The following is an 18,057-nucleotide window of genomic DNA, read 5'->3' on the forward strand; positions in this document are numbered from 1 at the left end:
ATACATTTAATTTTTTGCCATGTAATATTATCATAATTAAATTCTATTAATTTATATTGTTAATATTAAGGCTACTTTAATAAATTTATTAAAATTCATTATAAGGTTTAGTAATATTTTTTTATGTGAAAACCATAAGATCATGATTTAAATTATAAAAATAAATTAAGAATTTAGTCTCATCATTTAAATCATTCAATTTGTTCATCTAACTCTTTCTTAACCATAAATATAGTAGCTAAAAGGTCTTATATAGTAAATAAAAAATCTAATAATTTGGATTATAAAGCTACTAATATCTACAAATTTATAAATATAATTAAAAAGAAAACCAAAATATTTATCATCATCATCATCAATATGTCATATTTTAACTATATAGTTAAAAGACAGCTTAATACATTTAATTTTTTTGCCATGTAGGATTATCATAATTAAATTCTATTAATTTATATTGTTAATATTAAGGCTACTTTAATAAATTTATTAAAGCTCATTATAAGGTTTAGTAAAATTTATTTTTGTGTGGAAACCATAAGATCATGATTTAAATTATAAAAATAAATTAAGAATTTACTCTCATCATTTAAATCATTCAATTTGTTCATCTAACTCCTCCTTAACCATAAAGATAGTAGCTAAAAAGTCTGATATGTAGTAAATAAAAAAACTAATAATTTGGATTATAAAGCTACTAATATCTACAAATTTATAAATATAATTAAAAGGAAAACCAAAATATCTATCATCATCAATATGTCATATTTTAATTACATATACAAGATGACTTTTTAAACGACTTTCATGCAAAGTGGAGTTTACATGAAAAAAAATTAATAATAATAATAATAATAATAATAATAATAATAATAATTTATTATTATTATTATTATTATTATAGTAATAATAATAATTTATTAAAATTATTATTATTATTATTATTATTAATTTATTATAATAATAATAATAATAATAATAATAATAATAATAATAAATTATTATTATTATTATTATTATTATTATTATTATTACTAATGCAAATCTTTTACATACCATTTCTCATTTTCCCATATTTATGTTTATATTAAACTTCATAATAATGAAAAATGGATGCTCAAAAGTCATGAACTTGATCTTTATTTACACCTATATTAAATTTGATAATAATGAAAAAATAATATTTAATAGCCATAAAACGCATCCTCAATTGTTTATATATTTTTTATGGAAGGCAAAATTTGTAAGCAGAAAATTTCTTATCTCTATCGTTAGTAGAATGGTATGTGTCACCGATATTATTAACTAATTTTTTTTTATTTTTTTATTGGAAGTTTCATTGAGTTATGAAGTGTTCCTCACATTTTCAATTTCGCGTATGTGTTTGTTTTGTTCTCATTTAGGGGCTATTAAGATTATTTATTGTGTTAAACTCTTCCAAAGTAAATATACTTACATCTCTACGATTTGATTATCATTCCCTCTTTTTTTCATTACTTAAGGTGAAACTAACTTAATAACGATAATATTGCATAAAACAAATTCCACTATTATTGTATTACTTTTTTTTAATAGGTATGATTTATTGAAGAAAGAAGATTATATGGAGAAGTGAAATACTAAGATTGCTTAAACAACTATATTTTACATACTAACTAAAGATTGGTGACATCAACGTGGAACCGTGGATGATTAATAATTTTTTGAGCATTTATTATATATATTTTGAAATATCACAAAAAGGTGGAAAATTTGGGGATGACATAACATTTTTGTATAATATTGTTTAATAGGTGAAGTATTCGGCAATAATGATCCAATTGTTGTTCAAGTTGTTGCTGCTTTAAAATTTTTAGTTCCGCAATTTATTATTGTATTAGCTTCAATTTTATGGGGGTATGAAATGTTAGTTTTGTCATAACATTTTTAATTGTGTGTTTTATGTTATTTTCAGAATTGTTGATGAAATTTTGATATCTAATTTGTGAGGGCGCTCTATTTTTTGGGGATCTTTGTTTGATAATATAATTTTGTTTAATTTGATTATATGAATACTTATATTATTAATTCATTTTAGCTTGCATTAAGTTACTTTAGTTTTGATAGGGGTATCTTAGTATATCTAATGTATGAAATTTTAATTTCTGATAAACTGTTGTATAAAAGACTAATTGAATTTATACAACCCTTAAAACATGAAAACCGTAAATTGAATTGATCGTAGTATGTTATTGTATTAAATAACTAAAGTATTACACTAGAAACAGAACAACCCGTGAATTTCACGGGTCACAAAACTAGTTATACCCTTAAAAAATCTCCATCTTTTGCATCGTACACGATAGAACATTACAAAATGACTCATGCGTTGCACGAGCATTAAATCTAGTTAATATATTATACAGACTTCGAGTCTTAACATATTTATACACGACCAGTACGATAACACCTTTAAACCGTCTCATAAGGCCGTGTTCCGACGTCAAGATCAAAATCCCTCATTTCCCTCCTAAGTCCTAACCCTCCATGAAAAGCCCAATTCCGAAAAAATATTTCAGAGGGCAGTAAGTTTTTACACAACAAAAACCATTAATTAGAACAAACCATAATTTGTTACGAAATATCTAGAGATATTATATGGATGTCCATATATTACCGTATCTTTAGGATATATTCTATTACCATATTACATATGTACTCTTCTACTATATATACCCTTCATATGAATAAAGCTGAATACTTTTCTGCTCTCTATATTCTCTCATAACTCTCTATTATTCATAACACGTTATCAGCACGAATCTCTAGCCCTAATCTAATTTTACTCATCTGACGGGAGGACAGTTTAATCATGTCAAATTTGAACAAACTTGATTTTGCGGCCTTGGATATCTCTGGAAGTAATTATTCTGAATGGGTGTTAGATGCCGAGATGTATCTTAAGTCTTATGCCCTTGGTGATGCTATTAAAGATGGGAATACAGCATCCGAACAAAATAAGGCCAAGGCCCTAATTTTTCTCCGTCGTCACCTCCATGAGGGACTCAAATATGAATATTTGACTTGTGAAAGATCCTTTGATCTTATGGCAAAATCGAAAGAAAGGTATGACCATCTTACAACAAAGAATTCTTCCTAAAGCAAAATTTGACTGGATTCACCTAAGGCTACAGGATTTCAAATCCGTTATTGATTATAACTCAGCCATGCACAGAATCGCTTCACAGTTAACTTTGTGTGGAGAAAAGATATCTGATGCAGATATGTTGGAAAAAACATATCAGACTTTTCATAGTTCACAATTGTTTGCTTTCACAAAGAATATCGTCGAGAGGGATTTAAAAATACTCGAACTAGTTTCATGCTTATTGGTGGTGAGCAAAATAATCAAATCATGTTAAAAAACCACCGGTCCGTCCCATCGCACCGATCCATTCCCGAGTGAATGCGGCGGTTTACGTCCATTCCATATAGAGAATGCGACAAATAAATATTCGGGTCACACTAGAGGTAGTGGCCCTGGACGTGGACGTGGACGAGGACGAAACAATTTTCGTGGTGGTAGAGGTGGAAAATTTAAAAGATCATATTCTCACCGAAAGGGGGAACCAAAAGATCGTCCACATGATAAGATAAAGAAAACTGGTGAAAATCCATGTCACCGTTGTGGTAGTACAGGACATTGGATTAATACTTGTCGTACGCCGCAACATCTTGTTGATCTTTACAAGCAGTCTCAGAAAAATAATAAAGGGAAGAATATTGAAGCAAATTTTGCTGCTGAGCATGAAAATTTTGAGACAAATTATGCTGATGGTGATAACAATCTACCTTTCGTATCTGGCAAATTTATGGATTTGGACATCTTAGATTTTATGACCTTTGATCCTAATGGAGAAGTTGGCCCTTTGATTGGCGATGGAAGTGTCCCGAAATTGGACTAAATTTATTTGTATTACTTAAGTTATTTATTTTCATTCAATTTAGCTACTAGTCGTACTTTGTTTTCGGATTTTATTATCAAGCATGAGTGTTAAGTTTATTTAATGGATATTACAAATAATTATATTTATGTTCAATGAACTTTGTTTATTTTTTTTTTAATGTTACGTACACACATTATGACACAATGAACAAAAATTAATACGTACATATATAATGATATTTGAAATAGTGGTCTGTAAAGCATTTCTAACTTCCTAAGACAACAAGTACGCTGTATGATTTTGACATTCACAACACTAAAAAAAAAAAAAAAAAAAAAAAAAAACAAAAAAAAAAACGAAGCTCATGTATGTACATGCGCACTAATGATCAAACTTGATGGTATCACTTTACATGTATATTATGCATAATACGTGACTAGTTTTACATTATCAAGACATTAAATTTTTGTGGCTTCTGTGTTTGCTTAATTAAGACTACTACATTCTCTCATTTATTTATTTTCGCATGTGTCTTATTACATGTCATTTATTTTATGAAGATTATGGGAGCTACACATGGAGATGTATGCCTTGCGGATAGTGCGACTACGCACACAATTTTTAAAAATAGGAAATATTTTACTTGTCTTAAAGAGGAAAAGACAAATGTTTGTACAATTGCTGGTAGTACAAAATTAATTGAAGGCTCCGGAAGAGCTAATATTTTGTTACCTAATGGAACAAATATTGAAATACAGGAGGCTTTGTACTCTCCTAAGTCAAAAAGAAATTTGCTGAGTTTTAATGATATCCGTAGAAATGGATTTCATGTTGAGACAGCAAATGAGAATGGGGTTGAATACCTATATATCACACGTTCAAATTTGAACAAGAAAAGTGTGTTGGAAAAACTACAAGCGTTATCTTCTGGCTTGTATTATATGAAAATTTGTGCAGTTGAATCTCATGCACTAGTAAACCAAAAGTTTACAGATAAAAACAAGTTTATTGTTTGGCATGACCGGTTTGGCCATCCCGGATCATTAATGATGCGAAAAATCATTGAAAATTCACGTGGACATTTATTAGAGAATCATAAGATTCTTCAAACTAGTGAGTTTTCATGCGCCGCTTGTTCACAAGGCAAATTGATTATTAGGCCATCACCTACAAAGATAGGGAATGAATCCCTTACATTTCTGGAAAGGATACAAGGTGATATTTGTGGACCTATACATCCACCAAGTGGACCATTTCGATACTTTATGGTATTAATTGATGCATCAACTAGATGGTCACACGTATCCTTGTTATCAACTCGCAACCTAGCGTTTGCAAGATTATTAGCTCAATTGATAAGATTAAGAGCTCACTATCCAGTTATCCCATTAAGACTATCCGTTTTGACAACGCTTTGGTGAATTTAGTTCACAAACTTTTGATGATTATTGTATGTCTATTGGGATAAGTGTTGAACATCCTGTAGCACATGTTCACACTCAAAATGGTCTTCTTTGAGTCATTAATAAAACGCATTCAATTAATTGCGAGACCAATGCTTATGAGGTCTAAATTGCCTATTTCGGCATGGGGCATCTTTGTTTTACATGCAAACTACTAATTCGCATCAGACCAACGAGTTATCATAAATCATCTCCCCTAAAGTTGGTTTTTGGTCACGAACCAAATGTTTCTCATCTAAGAATTTTTGGTTGTGGTGTATATGTTCCAATTAGTCCACCACAACGTACAAAGATGGGACCCCAAAGAAGGTTGGGAATATATGTTGGGTTCGAATCTCCATCAATTATTAAATTTTTAGAGCCATCTACAGGAGATTTATTTACGGCCCGTTTTGTTGATTGTCATTTTGATGAATCACTTTTCCCAACGTTAGGGGGAGAAAATAAGCAACTGGTAAAAGAGATAAGTTGGCATGAATTATCATTATCTCATTTAGATCCTCGTACTAAAGAATGTGAACTTGAAGTTCAAAGGATAATTCATTTACAACGGTTAGCAAACCAACTGCCAAATGCCTTCACTGATCCAAAAGGAGTGATAAAATCTCATATACCAGCTGTAAATGCTCCAGCTAAAATTAATGTCCCTGAAGGACTTTCAATTGCAAATGAGTCTAAAGCACGCATGAAGCGTGGTAGACCTATTGGTTCCAAAGATAAAAATCCTCGAAAACAAAAAGGAGCAAAAGTTGATAATGACAATGTTGAGGATAAGATAGCTTTTGAAAAGCCCCTTGAAAAGCTTGGAGACATGACTGATAATATTAATCTAGAAGAGATTCAAAATACACGAAAATAAAAATTGTGAAGAGATCTCGATAAATTATGTCATGTCTAGAAAAACATGGAACCGAAACAAAATCGACGTCGATGATGATGTTTTTGCATTTAATGTAGCGCTTGATATCATGCATGAAAATGAGGATCATGAACCAAAGTCTGTTGATCGGTGCGGCGTAGAATTGATTGGCCTAAATGGAAAGATGCTATTGAAGCGAGAATTAAAATCACCGGCTAAACGAGAAGTGTTTGGGCGATGGTCGCACACCAGTGGAGTAAAGCCGATAGGCTACAAATGGGTGTTTGTGCGAAAAAAAGAAATGAAAAAGGCGAGATAGTCGATATATAAGGCTCGTTTAGTTGCACAAGGTTTTTCACAAAGACCTGGTATTGATTATGAAGAGACATATTCTCCTGTAATGGATGCAACTACTTTTCGATATCTGATTAGTCTGGCTATAAGGGAAGGACTTGATTTACGTCTTATGGACGTTGTTACAGCTTATTTATATGGCTCACTTGATAGTGATATATACATGAAACTCCCTGAAGGTTTTAAGCTTCCCGACACATTAAAATCAAGTCCAAGAGAGCAATATTCAATCAAGCTAAACAAATCTTTGTATGGTTTGAAACAGTCCGGGCGTATGTGGTATAACCGTCTTAGTGAATATTTGTTAAAAGAAGGTTATAAAAATGACCCTATTTGTCCATGCCTATTCATAAAGAGGTCAAAATCCGGATTTGTGATTATTGCTGTTTATGTTGATGATCTGAATATTGTTGGAACTTCTGAAGAAATTACAAAAGCCGCCGAATGTTTGAAGAAAGAATTTGAGATGAAAGATTTAGGAAAAACAAAATTTTGTCTTGGTCTGCAAATTGAACATCTTGACAGTGGAATTTTGTTACATCAAGGGACCTATATTTATAAAGTGCTAAAACAGTTTAAAATGGATAAAGCACATCCGTTGAATACTCCTATGGTTGTAAGAACACTTGATGTGAAGAATGACCCGTTTCGACCTCGTGAAGCAAATGAGAAAGTCCTTGGTCCTGAAGTACCATACTTGAGTGCAATTGGAGCTTTGATGTATCTTGCTAGTCATACTCGACCCGACATATCTTTTTCAGTAAATCTCTTAGCAAGATATAGCTCTTCTCCAACTCAAAGGCATTGGAATGGAGTCAAACATTTACTCCGTTATCTTCGAGGTACGTCTGATATGGGTTTATATTATTCTAATAAATGCAAAACAGAGTTAGTTGGTTTTGCGGATGCGAGTTATATTTCGACCCACATAATGGTCGCCGCAAACCGGCTATGTGTTTACATGTGGTAATACTCCTATCTCATGGCGCTCTGTGAAGCAAACTATAGCCGCCACTTCTTCAAATCATGCCGAGTTGTTAGCAATTCATGAAGCTAGTCGAGAATGTGTATGGTTGAGATCAGTTATTCATCATATTGAAGGATCATGCGATCTATCTCCAAGAAATAAGTCACCAACTATTTTACATGAAGATAATACTGCGTGCATCGCTCAACTCAAGGCAGGATTCATCAAGGGTGATAGAACGAAGCACATTTTGCCGAAATTCTTTTTTACTCATGATCTTCAAAAAGATGGTGTCATTAGTGTTCAACAAATCCGCTCTAGTGAAAATCTCGCAGATATTTTTACCAAGGCACTTCCAAGCAAGACATTTGAGAAGCTAATCAATCAACTTGGGCTACGTCGTCTCAAGGACGTCAAGCGATGTTTTAATGAGGGGGAGTAAATACGCGTTGCACTCTTTTTCCCTTAGCCATGGTTTTGTCCCACTGGGTTTTCCAAGCAAGGTTTTTAACGAGGCAACACTTAGTGCGTATTACGGAGATTATTGTACTCTTTTTCCTTTATTAGATTTTTGTCCCATAGGGTTTTTCTAGTAGAGGTTTTAACGAGGCATTTTCTCCGATGATGGACATCCAAGGGGGAGTGTTACGAAATATCTAGAGATATTATATGGATGTCCATATATTACCGTATCTTTAGGATATATTCTATTACCATATTACATATGTACTCTTCTACTATATATACCCTTCATATGAATAAAGCTGAATACTTTTCTGCTTTCTATATTCTCTCATAACTCTCTATTATTCATAACATAATTAATCTATGTCAACAATCTCAACCTTTGGGATACTTATGTGTTCCTCAACGCCGTCTGCGTCTCGCTGCTGTTGCATCATCTTTGCGATAATAGGATCGCAAATGCACTCAACCTCCTTCATTTTGTCCATAACCTTGGTTGCATCTGTGAAAAGGATATTCCAGTCGAGCCACTGAATCGTGTGCTCAATAGCATCATTAATCTTCCTCGCGCCCTTGGGACCAATCTTTTTCTTATGACATTTTAGTGCATTCAACAGGTGTTGAGTATAGTTTTCTAGAGCATTCACAGCTTCAACCTTCTTTCTGTACTCTTCATCCTCAACCTTGTATTTCCGGGCTTCCTCGACCTTCCTTTCAACCTCTTCCTTGGACAATCTCCCACTGTGATATGATATCGTAATTCCTTCCTTGTTACCTGTGGTCAGGTCTTGTGCATTACAGTGCAATATTCCATCAACATCTACCTCAAACCAACATTTGACCTTGGAAACACCTTTCGGAGCTTGGGGAATATTTGAAAGAACAAACTTACCCAATAGAGTATTCTCATTGGCTTCGCGCCTCTCACCTTCATAGATGCTAAATCGCATTACAGTTTGGTAGTCAAGGTAAGTGCTTACTATAACCTCTTTACGAATTGGAATTGTACTATTCCTTGGGATTACGATATGCACTTGTTTTCTAATGGTCTCATACCCGAGAGATAGAGGAATGACATCAACGAGTACTAAATCCTTATTATTATCTCGACCACACAAAAAGGCAGCATGGGCAGCTGCAGCTGCTCCGCAGGCAACAGCCTCATCGGGATTAATGTTCTTGCAAAGCTCCTTTCCGCAAAAAAAGTCCTGCAACAAATGTTGAATCTTGGGAATCCTGCTAGAACCACCAACTAAGACAACCTCTTGAACATCACCCTTTTCAATTTTAGCATCCTTTAAACATTTCTCAACCGGTCCAATGCAGCTCTCAAACAACTTGGCATTCGACTTCTCAAATCGAGCACGACTTAGGGATACCAAAAAATCAATCCCATCAAAAAGACAGTCTATTTCTATAGTGGTTAGAGAAACTGAAGAAAGGACTCTCTTTGCCTTCTCACAAGCGGCCCTCAGCCTCCCCATTGCCCTTGAATTTTTACTCATGTCCTTCCCATGCTCCTTCTGAAATTCAGCCACAAAGAATTCAACCATTCTATTGTTGAAATCTTCTCCGCCAAGATGGGTGTCGCCACTCACGGCTTTCACCTCAAATGTACCCTTATCGATGGTAACCAAAGAGACATCAAAAGTCCCACCCCCAAGATCAAAAACCATTACATTCCTTTTGGAATCATCATCGCTCCCAAAATTCTTCTTATCAAGGCCATAGGCAAGGGCAGCAGCAGTTGGTTCGTTAATGATACGAATGACATTCAATCCGGCAATGGTGCCAGCATCCTTAGTAGCTTGACGCTGCAAATTATTGAAGTAAGCGGGAACAGTGACAACCGCATCTTTCACAGTAGTTCCTAAATATGACTCTGCAACTTGTTTCATTTTTGATAGGATCATAGCTGATATCTCTTCAGCCGTAAATTCCTTTTCTTCATCCTTGTAGCTTACGACAATCATAGGTTTCTTATCATTATTAGAAGTAGGTTTAGCAACGACCTTAAATGGCCAAAGCTTTATGTCTTTTTGCACTGCTTCATCATTGAATGATCTTCCTATAAGCCTCTTTGCATCTGTCATCCAATCCAATTTTGTTTTGAATATATTAGATAAACGTACCAAAGTTGGCTGTTGTGAGTGGTAAGGGCTCTCATCTCTTAAATAAGTGGTCAGGGGTTCGATTCCTGACTCTTGCGAATGAAAAAAGCCAAACTTGGGAGGGGTCAACCCATTAAATTGCCTTCAGTATCCCGAAGGAGATTGCCTCAGCTGTCGGTAGGGGATACTCCTGGTCAACACCAAAAAAAAAAAAATATATTAGATAAACGTTAGTTACTGTTTAAAGGATTACAAAAAATCAGCGTAATTGAATACAGATTGTGACAACACGTAATCACAGGAATATTACCGTTGTACATTGTTTCCTTCTGTCATCAGCGTAGATACAATTATTGTATACGGAGTGTGCATTTCATGATGAACGCAAATTCTTGTTTTAGACGTCCACTTTTCGTGGGCATATGTGACTATTTTATGGTTAAATGTAACCATAATGACACAGCCAGGTCTTATTGCTTAAGACTAAAATGGCCCGTCTAAGCAAGACTAACGAGTGCAGACTTTTGTGGGAGACTCTCTTGTGAGTTATAACCATAAATTAAATGAAAATTCAAAAGAATAATTTATGTTAGTCTTATTTGTTCTTTTCAGATTTATTACACCTTTTCACAAACAACTTTCTTATATATTAATATATGGTTCACTTTTAAGGTATTTCGAACAGGGGAGTTTTCAACGGGTTCATGGGGTTCCATTGAACCCCCTTGAAAAAGGATATGACATTTAGTATAGATTCGTATCATTGCATGAAAAGTGGTGTAATGGTAAGGCATGGGTTATTTTGTTTTGAAGGTTCTGGGTTCGAAACCCATGACTTCATTTCCCTTTCAATTTTTTTTCTTCTAAATTTGGGGTTATAATACTTTCTATAATGGATTATCTTTCATTTCCCCTTTCAATTTTGTTCTTCTAAATTTGGGGTTATAATACTTTCTATAATGGATTATCTTTGTGTTATTGGCTTTAATAATATTTTTCGTTTTTAATTCCATGTACAACAATGACTTTTTTCTTGACGGCAAATACAAATGTACCAATACATATCCTATTATGGCCCTGTTTGGTAAACAACATATTAGGTGAAATTAGTAGATTTCGGTTTAAATAGTAGTTTGACAGCATATTGGCCGGAATCTACTGTTTTTGAATATGCTGCTAATAGTAGCATACTAGTTTTCTTGCCCGTGCGTTGCACGGATATTAAAATAATGTGTGATAAATTTCACAATAAAATGGAATATAGACATATAGTACATCGTTCATGTCTAAGACATTTACAGGTAGTTAAATGTTATATCTCCCGGTGAAACTATAGACGTACCTTTGAATGTGAACCAAATTCCAACGCAATACTACATGGCTGGGGCTGCTTATGACAAAATCCTTCACGGAGACCCCTATTATTCTTCCCTATTCACACACATGATCTAAAAAAATCTCATCCCTTGAAAGATCGATCTTTGTCTTCGAAACTTCTCTCAAATTTATCCTACCAAGTGAAAAACTAAACCTCTACTTCTAGAAAAATCCACAATCCAATGGAAACTAACCCTTGCTCTCGACAATGTTGTTAGAATTAAGATTTTACTTTAATTTGGGTTGATAGGGTCAAGATTAAGTTTATCAGTATGATCTTTTGAGGTTTCTTGTTATTATTTATGTTACCTATATGTTTTAATGCAAGCGATATTTTGCTGATAAATAACATTATTTATTATCACTATCCTCGTTAAACTCATCACCCTCCACAAATCCACCCTCCCTCCACCCCACTAATTTACCCGCAAAATAAAACATCAGCCACTGTGATTAGTTCTTACTACTTGAAACAACCTCTAATCCACTATCTACATCTAAGAAGTCATAAATCACATTCACCTCCATGAAACACCAATCTTTACTCCAGATGATATGGATCCTCGTCTCCCTTATCGAAGACAATTTATTTCTCCTTCTACAAAGAAAAGTTTAAGAAGCAATCTTCTCTCTTATCTCTCTCCCTTTCCCTTCCTAGTCTTTTTCTCGTCCCCTCCCCTACCTCCATTCCAGGTACTCAAACAAAGTGTTTGGGTACTATGTTTGTAAACTGAATAAGTTTGAATATTATATATATACACGAACTTTGCTATTTATTTCATTTTGCATAAATAAATCTTACTACCTCCATCTGATTTTCATTGTCCTTTTTTCTTCAAATTTTATTATCTCATAATTATTATCCCCTTTCTAGATCTAGTAAGGAAAAACTTTAGTCAATCAACTCGTCGTAATCAACCGCATTCCCACTCGAAACAACGTTTAGCCCACGACTTAATCCCTTCGGTTCACACATAAAATGGTCTAAAATGCAAAGCTTTCATCTCTCTCTTGAAAAGTCCATCTAACTAACAGAAAAATAAACGCTACTTTCTGAACTTCATCATTTTTACATCCCGTAAAGATTAAGTTGAACATAACAAAAAAATGCAGAAACTTAGGTTTTGTTTGATAACGACAGATTGAACATTTTTTTTTAGCATTTTGAGAGTTTTTACACTATTTAAATAACAAATGTGCTATTTTGAGTGTTGATCATCGACATATTGAAACAGTAGATTGTGGTGTAATTTCCTATTTTACATTATGACATGTAATTAGTATATTATAAGAAAATAAAAATTGAGTTTTTTTTTATCTCTGAGGAAATTAAAGATCAAACTTTATCTTTATCATATTTATAATTAATATTCTTCACTTAAAATATACTCCTATAAATTTAAGCAAGTTCAAATAAGTTAGCTAAAAGTTATAAATCACAAATTGTACGAAGCAGTATAATCATTTTTATTAGAGTAAATTAAAAATAACTCCCTTTTAAAATCCAGTTTTTAAAAATTACTCCCTTATATAATTTTTTCCTAAAATTTCTCTCTTAAGATGCACTTTTATCAAAAATTGCTTCAAAACTCCAATTTAGGTGTCTTATTACGTATGTTTATAAACTTATTCCGTTTGTATCTTAGCCAATTTATACTTTGAAAGGTATAACAATGAAGAATAAGATCAAAAACATACGAAATAAGTCACCTAAATTGGACTTTTGAAGCAATTTATGATAAAAGTGCATTTTAAGGGAGTAATTTTAGAAAAAAATTATATAAGGGAGTAATTTTTAAAAAATGAATTTTAAAAGGGAGTTATTTTTAATTTACTCTTTTTATTAATATGAAATAAATGTCATAAACTTCATGAGAATATTAATGCGGTAGAGAACTATAGAAGAGTTGGCAAGTACGTGACCCCCTTTTAGGTTTAAATTTTTTCATTTATTTTTATATTTTTGCCTAAAAGTGGTTAAAGCATCGTATTATGCATGACGAATATGTCTCACCCTTCCCCAATTCGTATCTCTCCCTAAATTATAGTGATGATGTGCTCAATTTACACAAAAAAAATATATAGCATCAACAATAATTAGTTTGCTCCATATAATTGAATAGCACCGTTTTTTATGCATGTAAATTTGTCAGATGAAAAGCTTGAGAGAGACGATCTTCACTATGTTAGGGAAAGACTACTCTTACCCTTTTATGTGTTTTTCATGACTTTTTTTTTAATGTTGATCGTTGCTTGAATTGAATCTTAACCCTATACATATTTCTATAATAAATGTATCTAATTTACCTTCAAGCCTCATTCAAATCTATTTTTTTACTCGTGGTACCATTTTTACTTTAAATTGTAAAACAATCGCACAATAAAGTTTTTCAAAACATTTACTCATTTGTCATAATATGATATTTCAATTCGCAAATTAGTAGTAACTTTCTTTATCTTTTAATACTCCTTGAAAAATAGATATCAAACTTTGTACTTATCAATAATTTATGAATATCTTATTTAAATTTTGATTAATATACTTCTATATAATGACAAATGAATGTAAATAATATAATAATAAATTATCAATAGAAGTTGAAGTGTTTTGTGAGGGAAATAACTTTAAAATTAGTAGGAGAAATACATATGACATTTGGAAAATAAACTTCGTATTATGTATAATTAAATATGACATTAGCAATAACAAAAGACGTAGGGGCATATTTCAGCGTTCATTTTACTCTTTACATGAGTAAATTCCATGTAGTACGTATTATGCATGCACATTTGTCACAACCCAGTTCGCCCTAGGGCCTTTTAGCCTCATAATACCTCATTTTTTTTAATCGGAAGTTGTTATAAAGTTGGATATTATAAATATATCAAAGGTTTTTTTTTCCTTCTAATTTAATAAAAAGTGAACAAATACTAATGAATAATTTTTTAATATTAATAAATTGTAGATAATTAATTTATTTCCTGTTTCTAATAATAAAATTGTAAAATAATTAATTAATTCTCATTTCTAATAGGAAAATCATATTCCTAATTATAATAGAAAAATTTTAAATAATTATTATCTCCTAATTCTAATAGTATAATTAGGAAAAAAAAGCCTTAATACATTGTTAATTTATTTCCTATTTCTAATAGGAAAATGGTAAAATAATTAATTAATTCTCATTTCCAATAGGAAAATTATATTCCTAATTATAATAGAAAAATTATAAATAATTAATTATCTCCTAATTCTAATGCTAATAGTATTAGAAAAAAATAAATTGTTAATTTATTTCCTATTTCCTATTTCTAATAGGAAAATGGTAAAATAATTAATTAATTCTCATTTCTAATAGGAAAATTATATTCCTAATTATATTCTTATCTCTAATAGGAAAATGGTAAAATAATTAATTAATTCTCATTTCTAATAGGAAAATTATATTCCTAATTGTAATAGAAAAATTGTAAATAATTAATTATCTCCTAATTCTAATGCTAATAGTATAATTACAAAAAAAAGCCTCCTTTAGTTATATATATTGATTGATTGTAATAGCATATTGAGTTTATACATGGAAATGGTAGATTTGTCATATAATCTGTTAGTTACCAAACACGCTTTCTAAATTCTGTTAATTTCATATGATGGTCAAACCTGCTACTAAAATCTATTAACCGTATTCTGCTAACGCTATCTCCGTTTGCCAAAGAGGGCCTATAACTAATTAGCTACATTAATAATGATAAAGTTATGGTCTTAGTTTAGAAAAAAATGTGTGTAAAATCGAACCCCCATCGCTCTCATCCTAGAAACGCCACTGTTCTGAACCTGAAGTTTTACTTCGGTTTCCAAAATCGATTTAATCTTTATTCTCAATTTAAATTCTAAGTTTTTAAAATAGATCTGAACTTCGATTTTAAAACCTACTCCCTCCATTCAACTCCACACTACTACTTTCTTTTTTCACGTTTGCCAACGCGTCTTTTATGCACTGAATATCGTTAGCTACGTATTTACAAAAAATATAAAAATTAGATATTTTTAATGTAATCGTAAAACGAATCAAACAAAATATCACACGAATATATTTCTACTTATGTATTGAAAGAAAATTGAAATTGAATGCTTAATTGTGAATAGTATAAAAAATAGAAAGTGGTAGTATGGGAGTTGAATAGAGGGAGTATAAGTTTATCTGGTTTTGTATTAGTCCTTCCATTCAACTCCACATTACAAGTTTCTCTTTTGTAGATTATTCAAGTGAAAATATATTCACGTGAGATCTTATTTGATTTGTCTTTAGGAGCATTTTATAATTTTTGCAAATATGTAACCAAAAATATTTATCGTGTAAAACACGCGTTGACAAATGTGAAAAACCAAACTATGGAGTTGCCTTTTGTTTTTCAATTCACTTTTACTTTTCTATTTTTTCGCATTTTGATTTTGAGATGTGCGTTCACGTCGATTTTAAATAATGATTCATATCAGCCGAGCACAAATCATTTTGGGATTAAGGCTCTAATTGTACGGGACTAAGAAAACGGCCAAATTAGGATTTTTAGCACGAAAGCGAAAACTTAACAAGAAAACAAATGACTATGACGAAGTGAGTATAAGAGAAACTGAAATAGAGAATAATAAGATGGGAAAAGAGCATACGAAAGATAGTATTGGAAGTGTTGAGGGAAGCTTGATTAATAGCAGCATCACCAACAAAGCGTTCGGTTGAGGTGAAAGCGACGCAAGACGGCGTGGTTCGGTTACCTTGGTCGTTGGGAATGACTTCGATTTTACCGCACTGCAATACAGCCACACATGAATAAGTGGTACCCAGATCGATTCCTATTGCCGCCCTTTTACCTTCTTCTCCCATCGTCTTTTTTGCCTACTCCCCCTATTCTACGAGTATTATTGAATTTGAGAAGTCGGAACTCGGATTTATAGAGGAGAGTCAAAATCAAGTCTTCGCCTTAGTTGTGTTACGGATTTTCGAGGAGTCAAATTTAGACCTTCTAAACGGGTCAATCGGGTCAGATCAGGTCGGGTTAATTCGAGTTCGGTTAGTTCGGGTTTATCATTGATTTCGGGTTACCTCGGGTTGGGTCGGGATCATTTTGAGTTTCGGGTTTGTTAGGCGGGCTTGTATCGTTCAAGCGGGTCGGGTAATTTTTGGGTCATGAATCAGAGATAAAAAGTCATTTTAAGCGTTTTCGATTCAATTAGAGTTATGTTTTGTCGGGTCATTTTCGGGTTCGGTGGTTTCGAATCGAGTCATTTTCTGGTTGGGTCAGTTACAGGTAGACCTGGCAAAACGGGTCACCGGTCGGATTCAAGTCAGGCCAATTTGGGTCGGGTTAGTTCGGTCTCTCATTTTATCGGGTTATTTCGGGTCGCGTCGGGTCGTTTCGTGTGTTTTTCGAGTATGTTGGCCATGTCATTTTCGAGTCAAGCGGGTCAAGTTATTTCGGGTTCGAGTCATTTTTGGTCAATGATTAAGACAAAAAAAATACGTTTACCTATTTTTTTATTCAATTAGAGTTATGTTTCGGGTCGGGCGGTTTTGGATCGGGTCGGGCTAGTCCTGGGTCAACAAAGTTCAAGTCAGTTCCGAGTCAACAAAGTTTGGGTCATGTTCGGGTCGGGCGGGTCTAAGACGTGGGTTGCAGTTCGGGTCTCGGGTCAGCCTTTCAGGCCGGGCCATCGGGTCGGGTTGGTTTTGCCAGGTCTAGTTACAGGTCAAGAAAGATCATGTCATGTCCGGGCCAGGTCAGGTCAATTCGAGTTTCGGGTCACATTCGGGTGATGTAGTTCGGGTTAATTCCGGGTCTCGAGTCAGCCTTTTCAAGTCGGGCCGGGTTACTTTTGCTAGATCAGTATTCCAATCCAGTATTCGCCTTATTTTGTTGTCTTTTCAGATTTTCTTTATTTTTCTTTACGGCTGCTAAAATAAATTTTTGATAGTTTATAAATTTACAGCCAAGTCTTATGGATACTATATATCTTAAGTTTAAGACATGTTAAATACTTGACACAGGTTAAATCTTCAAAATACAATATTTTTAATCATAATTTTAATACTATTAAATCATGTAAAGAAAATTTAATCAAATAAATATATATACTCAAAAAAGATTTTTTTACAATTGGTTTTATCACCTTTTAATATTTCTAATTTTATACCCTCTCCCTGGGTGTGAAAAACCCATACTACACCCAGGGTTTGAGGTACGGGTATGATTGTATAAAACCTTCCATTTTTGTAAAACAAACACATGATATGGTTTGGAACATACCTCATACCTTGGGTGAACCAAACACCCTCTTATTATTTCCTATACATCTTATTTTTGTCTTATTCATACAAGTAGGATTCTACTTGACCCGAGACGAGACTTATTGTTTGAAGACTAGTTGAGATCCCGTGCTAAAGCACGGTATTTGTGAGGGTTAAACTAATTGAGCTTTAATTTTTACATAAATGAGTTGTAGTTATAATAGTATGTACATTATTTAAAAAGGCAAAATTTA

The 18,057-nt window shown here is 32.8% G+C and overlaps 1 protein-coding gene across 1 annotated transcript; it reads right to left on the reverse strand.

The window, feature by feature from the left end:
- Window positions 1–8,383: 8,383 nt before the first annotated feature.
- On the reverse strand, window positions 8,384–16,433 carry LOC141597308 (heat shock cognate 70 kDa protein-like). The gene is made up of 2 exons (XM_074417718.1): window positions 16,189–16,433; window positions 8,384–10,117 (listed from the first exon to the last, which is right to left on the reverse strand). Exons 1-2 carry the CDS (start codon window positions 16,400–16,402, stop codon window positions 8,388–8,390), a joined length of 1,944 nt encoding a protein of 647 aa, XP_074273819.1. The 5' UTR covers window positions 16,403–16,433; the 3' UTR covers window positions 8,384–8,387.
- Between the last annotated feature and the right edge of the window lie 1,624 nt (window positions 16,434–18,057).

The sequence above is a fragment of the Silene latifolia genome, chromosome 8, assembly GCF_048544455.1.
Source record: "Silene latifolia isolate original U9 population chromosome 8, ASM4854445v1, whole genome shotgun sequence".
Classification (NCBI taxonomy): domain Eukaryota; kingdom Viridiplantae; phylum Streptophyta; class Magnoliopsida; order Caryophyllales; family Caryophyllaceae; genus Silene; species Silene latifolia.

Coding starts and splice junctions, on each gene's coding strand:
- LOC141597308 (XM_074417718.1), bottom strand. CDS start 16,402: ATGGGAGAAGAAGGTAAAAGGGCGGCAATAGGAATCGATCTGGGTACC. Junction 10,118..16,188: donor CACTTCCAATACTATCTTTC/GTATGCTCTTTT, acceptor ATTGGATGACAG/ATGCAAAGAGGCTTATAGGA.